The 6,539-nt window shown below is 54.3% G+C and overlaps 3 protein-coding genes across 3 annotated transcripts; 2 read left to right on the top strand and 1 right to left on the bottom strand.

Moving 5' to 3' along the window:
• The first annotated feature begins 417 nt into the window (after nucleotides 1-417).
• PRDX5 (peroxiredoxin 5, atypical 2-Cys peroxiredoxin) lies at nucleotides 418-1,562 on the top strand. The gene is made up of 3 exons (XM_005852656.1): nucleotides 418-619; nucleotides 791-845; nucleotides 944-1,562. The coding sequence occupies exons 1-3, from the start codon at nucleotides 465-467 to the stop codon at nucleotides 1,226-1,228; spliced, it is 495 nt and encodes a 164-aa protein (XP_005852718.1). The 5' UTR covers nucleotides 418-464; the 3' UTR covers nucleotides 1,229-1,562.
• A 124-nt stretch (nucleotides 1,563-1,686) lies between these two features.
• On the bottom strand, nucleotides 1,687-4,868 carry NGA_0023902 (integral membrane gpr155-like protein; the record flags this gene model as incomplete). Its single annotated transcript, XM_005852655.1, has 8 exons — nucleotides 4,718-4,868; nucleotides 4,305-4,567; nucleotides 4,055-4,173; nucleotides 3,501-3,923; nucleotides 3,239-3,347; nucleotides 2,967-3,125; nucleotides 2,645-2,813; nucleotides 1,687-2,410 (listed from the first exon to the last, which is right to left on the bottom strand). The coding sequence occupies exons 1-8, from the start codon at nucleotides 4,843-4,845 to the stop codon at nucleotides 1,687-1,689; spliced, it is 2,094 nt and encodes a 697-aa protein (XP_005852717.1). The 5' UTR covers nucleotides 4,846-4,868.
• NGA_0723400 (zinc finger bed domain-containing 1-like protein) lies at nucleotides 4,649-6,332 on the top strand (the record flags this gene model as incomplete). The annotated part of the gene is made up of 4 exons (XM_005852657.1): nucleotides 4,649-4,684; nucleotides 4,824-4,878; nucleotides 5,234-5,440; nucleotides 5,848-6,332. Coding segments are annotated over 4 exons (783 nt in total), but the record flags the coding sequence as incomplete, so codon positions are not given.
• Nucleotides 6,333-6,539: the final 207 nt, after the last annotated feature.

The following is a 6,539-nucleotide window of genomic DNA, read 5'->3' as shown; positions in this document are numbered from 1 at the left end:
CCTCCCACTGGAACGTGTCACGGTCATTAAAGATCAAGATACCTGTGCTCCGAATGTCGCCGAGGTCTCAGCCCACGGCGACAAGAAAACAGGGGCTTCTGTCACACACGGTTTGTATGTTTCGTGCTGGAGCTGTCGGATCTATTTATTTAATGCAATAATTTGAACAAGCGTGGAATGTAATGCCACTGGTAGTCATTGAGAGGGCCGCTGAATAATGTGAGTGAGCGCACACGGTATATATGCAATGTGATCCTCCGCCGTCGCAGGCGGTAGAAGGAAAGACTAGCAGGTGCCAAAATGCTGTCCAAGCGCACCGCGCGATCCGCAAGTAATGCTCGCGCACCAGCCTACAGTGCTATGGGGACGTCCTTCTCATATTGAAGTAATCTCTATGATCGGCACGCGTTAATTATTACAGACCTTGCTCGGTAAGAACAAATTTGCCCACTCCATTCCGAACCATGGCCAAGATTGCGGAGGGTCAAACGCTGCCTCTCGAGAAAATTACCTTCAAAGTTCTGAAGGATGGCAAGGCCACTGATCTCACGGGCACGGACCTCTTCAAGGGCAAGAAGGTAGTATTGTTTGGCGTGCCGGGCGCCTTCACACCGACGTGGTAAGAAAGAGTCGGGAGACGGATGAGACACGAAAATCTGACAACTCCTCCACCGGAAGAAAAAGTTGGCGTCGAATACCAGAAATCATTATTTCATGTTTGAAATTGCTCGATTTCTCTCGCAAGAAGTCGGGGATTCATATCTTACTTTCTGTCGCCTCCTACCAACAGTACGAACACCCATGCCCCAGAGTACCTGGCGATGTACGAGAGCTTCAAAGCGAAGGTAATGAATATAAACACGGTTGCAAGAGGGTCATTTGTGTATTTTTCTTCTTCCAGCCACCCTTGTTGACTAGATTTCCAACCACGGATCCCTCCCAGGGCGTCGACGCGATCTATTGCATCGCCAGCAACGACTGCTTCGTGACTTCCGCCTGGGCGAAGAGTTTGGATGCGGGGGATAAGGTGAGCATCTTGGCCGACGGAGACTGCGGCTTCGCGAAGCTAGTGGGTCTGACCGTGGAGACGGGAGGCTTTGGCGGACTTCGCCTCAGCCGCTTTTCCGCCCTGGTCGAGGACGGGTCGGTCAAGAAGCTGCACCTGGAGGAAGGAGGGGGGTACACGGGCGTGAGTGGCGCGGAGCAGATGTTGAAGGACTTGGAGTGAGGAAGAGTAAGCTGAATGGGTGTCTTAAAATACGAAAGCCTTTGAGATATTACATGAACGGTAAAAGAAGCGACGAGATGGCGGGTGCGTCCCGCTTCCCCAGAGCCCCGTTGCAGGTGTGATGGAGGCATGATCTTAATCACTTTTCGGATCGTAACAAAGGGAATACCGTATTCGGCGTAGCTGTTAGGGGTACGGCTGTCATCCCAGTCCGCTTTGTGAGATGACCGTCTGCGCAGTTTTCAACCGCTGCTTGTCTCTTTCGCTCCGCATCAATATCCAGGGTTCTAAATACTATACATGGACCAAGAGTGAAACAACATTCCTGAACATATTTCCTGTTCTCACGTTTCTTCAAAATTTATTTCTCATAGAAACACTTTTTACAAAATCGCCCTCCCAATGGCTTAATGAATCCTCCGGTTCCCTCCGCCAAAGACTTTAACAAGGAGAAGTCCTCAGGCTGCGTTGGAGGCCGGCAAGGCATCTTTCGATCCAGCGAGAAACTGGACCATTCTCCTTCCCCCCCATCGGAGCGCTTGGAATATCACCAGCTCACTGTCGAGCCCGTACAGGCACCAGACCACGGGAGCAATGAGGGCGAAGACAGCCAGGTCCAGGAAGAGGAAGGAGGCGGAGGAGGAGTAGAAGGAAGGGAGAAGGTCGAGGATACTGCGAATGCTGGTGATGGACATGGAGAGCGACACAAAGGAGATCAGGAGCTTGGATCGCCGACTGGGAGTCTTGCGGAGGGGCGTCGACGACGGTGCAGAGGCCTCCACCGAAGCGGAAACCCGCACAGCCTCCAGCCCGACTCCCGCCTCCTCCACGCCCCTCTCCGAAACTGTCTGCCCATGAGCAGTCCCTTCCCCTTCCTCTTCCCCTACTACCCTGTCCTCGGCCGGCCCTCCTTCTCTTTGGCCCGTCTCCCTCGCCCGTGGCCACTCCGATCCCCAGTAGGCCATCCGGAGGGACACCAATGCAGACAGCCCACACACCACCAACAGCAAAATCTCCCCACCGCGCCCTCCCTCTCTTCCCCCTGTCGGCGTGCACCTGAATTCGCCCTTCCGTCCTCCGTGTCGCAGGAATTCCCCGACGCCCCCGAGCACCAGCGCGAGACCGAGGACGAGCAGGAGGGACGACACGAGCTCTCTCCTCCCTGTCAGCATCCGAGCCGCGCTCCAACAAAGCAGAGGGTTGAGAAGATAAACACCCAGAACGCAGACGAGGAGAAGAAAGGAGAATGTGCGCGAGACGGAAGGAGGGGAGGAGTGGCAGAGGCATCCCATGCTCGCTCGAAAAAGAGTGAGGAGAGATAGGACCAGTATGGGATAGTGTGAGGGAGGCAGGCGGGCGGAGGCGAGGATAGGAAGCGGGAGGGATGGAGGAAAGGCTTGAAAGAGGAATGCAAACGAGGTCCACGCGCTCGCGATACCGGACACGAGGTGCAGATTGAAGAGGGAGGTGTGGAAGAGGCGATAGGAGGAGGTGGAAGAGGTCTGAATCTGAAGAGAGAGCACGCAGAGAAGGAGGATGGGCAGGGCGGCCAGGGTGGAGAGTACGATGGCCAGCGAGAGTGAGGCTGGAGGAACGTGGAGTGGGAAGAAGTGAAAATGACGGAGGTGGAGAGAGGAGGCAATGCGAAGAGTGAAGGTCAGCAGAAAGCGTCCAGGGAAGAAAGGGAGAGGACACAAAGCTACGGGAGAAGGGGGGGGGGATACTCGGAGGGACGCACCTTGGTCCGTGGATGACACTGTAGGACCAGGCGGCCACGAGTCAAGGGAGGCGCGCCCTTCCCTTCCTCCCTCCAAACTCCGCGCTCCCTCTCCCCCGGCCCCCTGCTCGGGTGCGTTAGGCTTGCAATACCGGAGGCCATAGACGCTTACAGTCGGCGCTGCAGGAATGCAAAAGGAAAGGCATTGAAGGTCTCACCTCGTCTCTTCCTCAACTTTCTCGACCGAACCCTCTTTCCACCCTTTCAATCCGTCCTACCGATGGGAAAAGCACCAACGAGGAAGGCGAAAGTTGCCAGGTCGGCATCGCCCCCCATGACAAAGACGAGGAAGAAGGCTAAAAAGGGGAGAACGAGGATCTTGCCGGCCAGAACCAGGACAATCTGAGAGTAAAACGCAGGGAGGGGGAAGGTAGGGGAACATTGAAGGGAGTGAGGTAGCGCCGGCCAGCGAGAAAGCAACACAAGCCACCCAGCCTCCTCCCACCCCTCCTCTCCTCGCCATTCCACGCTCTTCCTGTCCCCACTCCGGCTCACCATGAAAAGGTAGGCTTTGTCATCCTTTAAGCTACCCCTACCGTGCATGTTACCGCCCATGACGAACAAGGCGGCGGCCGGGAAGACCACTCCCCACTGCTGCAGAGTCATCTCGATGAAAGGGGGCAAGTACGGCTGGTGGTACCGGTGGAGAGACAGGGAGGTGACTAGGCCGAGAAAGGTGCAGAGGAGAATGGGATTCAATACGACTTGTCGCAAAACCTTGAGAAAGAGAGGGGGGGGGAGGTAGAGCGGAGAAGTGGGAGGGGCAGCGAGCAATTCCCTGTCATCGGGCACACTCAGGGCCACTGATGAGGGTGTGGAGGATGACAGGGACAGAGACGACGATGTCCGAATGCGTTCTGCTATTTCTTTGACAAGGCCCAGCTCGCACAGCGTAAAGGCGATCGGATTCAGAAGAACCTGCGTGAGGACGGAAAGAGCGTGGAAGCGGAGGGGGCCGGTCAAGCGCAACACGACTAGCAAGGAACGGGCCGTCTGAGAATACTCAGTGACGTACGAGGGATACCGTATGAGGATATTCAATGACGTACCAGGGATATAGGAGCCAGCAGATAGATATACGCGACATATTCTGGATGAGTACTGCTGTAAAGTGCCATAGAGACCGGGATGCCAAAGGCGAAATCGTTGCTCTGAGTCGCCATGATACCTAGGACACCAGAGAAAGGGAGTGGATGAATAGGGGAGAAGGTGCGTAAAAAGCCAAGCCATTGAGCCTCATCCAAGACACTCAAAAAGTGGGATGGTATGCATGGCCGCAGGTCTTCGAGCAATACCTACCTCGTAAGCCAGCTTCAACCATCCCCCTTCCATTAGAAAGACCACGCCCTTTCTTCTCGCTCATGTAGGTCAGCCCTACAACAAGGACAAAAACCACTAATTTCGCTGATGCCATCCCTCCCACGAAAGACCACTGAATACTATATAGATCCGTGGTCGATAAATTTAAAAAGAGCAGAGCGGGCAAGGCGAAGCAACCGAGGAGCTTATTTATTCCGCCTATCTCCACCGGTGAAATTAGGCCGCAGCGGACACTTACGTATCTACACAAAATTGACGAGAAATTCGTGCAAGAAGTGAACAAGTGCTAATAAAATCCAATGGAGACGGGTTTGCATTAAAAGATGTCCAGCAACATCCCCATTTCAAGAACAACGGAAGTACGTAGTGATCTCCCTAACGATGTACCTTACCCGAGAAGAAGGCTTATCGTCATCATGCCCACCGTTGGTAAAAATTTTAGTAATAATGTGTCCGGTGACATGTCACCAAACATTGGATCCGTCATTATACGCGCAGGAGACGCTGACGAGGTCCCCATGCTTGTTCTTCGCGCGCGCCTATGTGCATGAGAGTAAGTTGAATGTTGAGCCGTACACAGAAGAGAGTTGAAGGATACCAGGGCACAGATATACGCTATTTCCACACAAAACTGACTTAAAATTGCAGCCACATCAGCCGAGAGCCCAGAGCAGGAAGTAAAATATCACGTGCGTGGCTTGAAAAGTGCACTACCACGTACTCGTTCCTCATCGCGCAACGGCTCAGTCCCTTCTTTTGGGCTCGATCCGATCCGTTACCAGGGGCCGTGGGGTAACGATCTGATTTCGTTGTAATGTGCTTTTTCTTTCAGCAATAATCTCGTCACGACGTCATCGGTCGGGAGAAAGCGCATGCTAGAACTAGAAAACCACCTTTTACTCCCCTAGTTAGCTCCATATTGGAACTTACCCTACCGTACAGCCCAGGGGTCGAGCGCTCTGGTGTATTTGAGGGGGGGAAGGAGTGGTCGTTTCTCGAGCCGAGGCCGGGGGTAGAAAGGAGACCCGGCGGCTCAGAGAGGGCGTTGAGGCTAGCCGTCGTGTCCCTTACCGGGCATAACCCTCTCTATCCCGCCTTGGCTCGGGAGGAATCGTGTAAAGCTGCCCGCATGGCCCTTCGTTCCGTGTCTCCTCCCCCTTCCTTTTCCTCCCTCGGACCTTAGACGCCTGTACACGTGGGGCTATGGCGACGGCGGCTCGATATCCACAAAATAGGCACTATGCGACCTGCATCCCTCTGTGCAACAAATAGCGAGGCTCGCGCGCACTGACAAAATGCGTCGATTTAATCTCCGGCGCATGCTGCCGCTAGCGGTGGCGACGTGTCTGGACCCATTATTGAAAAGTCTTCCACGCATGACTCGTACAATCATGTACGGAACAAAGCGTGGTGTATGATACACCAGCACACGGATAGGACATTTTTTGCACTGAAGAAAGCGGACACGTATGGCCAGGAGAAACGCGGCGATAAGCGAAGCGATGACGGCAATTTAAAACAGGCAACTTTAAGGACTTTTTAATGGCGGAAAGTGAGGATCAAACGCCTCACAACGACGTTCCCGTCCATGCACTGGCGAATGTCACGGGGCTAGACCTAGGGCCAGCGCTCGACTTCGATGGTGTGAGTCTGGAAAACGGGGTGGATGTGGCGTCGGAGATCACCAAGTGCCTATCCAAGTCAATGCAGGCGATAGGCCTCGGCAAGGTTCGTACCCTCGACCTATGGTGGGAATTGCATGAGGACTGTCCCGCACTCATCATCGTGGACATGCACTACCTGGCCATTCCAGCGTCGTCGTCGGCCGTGGAGCGGCTGTTCTCACAGACGGGGCAGATCAAGTCCAGGCTGCGAAACCGGATGCAGCCTCAGACCCTGGACCAGCTCATTTTCACACGCGTCAATTGGGAGGGTAGCCTTTACAATGTCCGGCCAAAGCAGCCAATGAGGGCAGAGGGAAGCAAGGGTGGGGAGGCGGAAGAAGAGGTAAACGGGGAGGCGGAAGAGGAGGTGACTATAGAACAAAGTCATGCAGATGTCGAAGCAAGAGATTGCAGGTGCATCGGACAGTGAGATACAGGTCGAGAATGATCTCCGAGTGGATGCCTTGATGGGTTCGTCCTCGTCTACTCTACATGTGTTTGAATGTGTCTTTCTACATGGTTTCTATTCATATTAAGGTAGCGCCCCGAA

Source organism: Nannochloropsis gaditana (assembly GCF_000240725.1).
Source record: "Nannochloropsis gaditana CCMP526 unplaced genomic scaffold scaffold1026, whole genome shotgun sequence".
NCBI lineage: Eukaryota > Eustigmatophyceae > Eustigmatales > Monodopsidaceae > Microchloropsis > Microchloropsis gaditana.
Note: the sequence above shows the minus strand (reverse complement) of the source record. Positions and strands in the feature narration are given on the sequence as shown.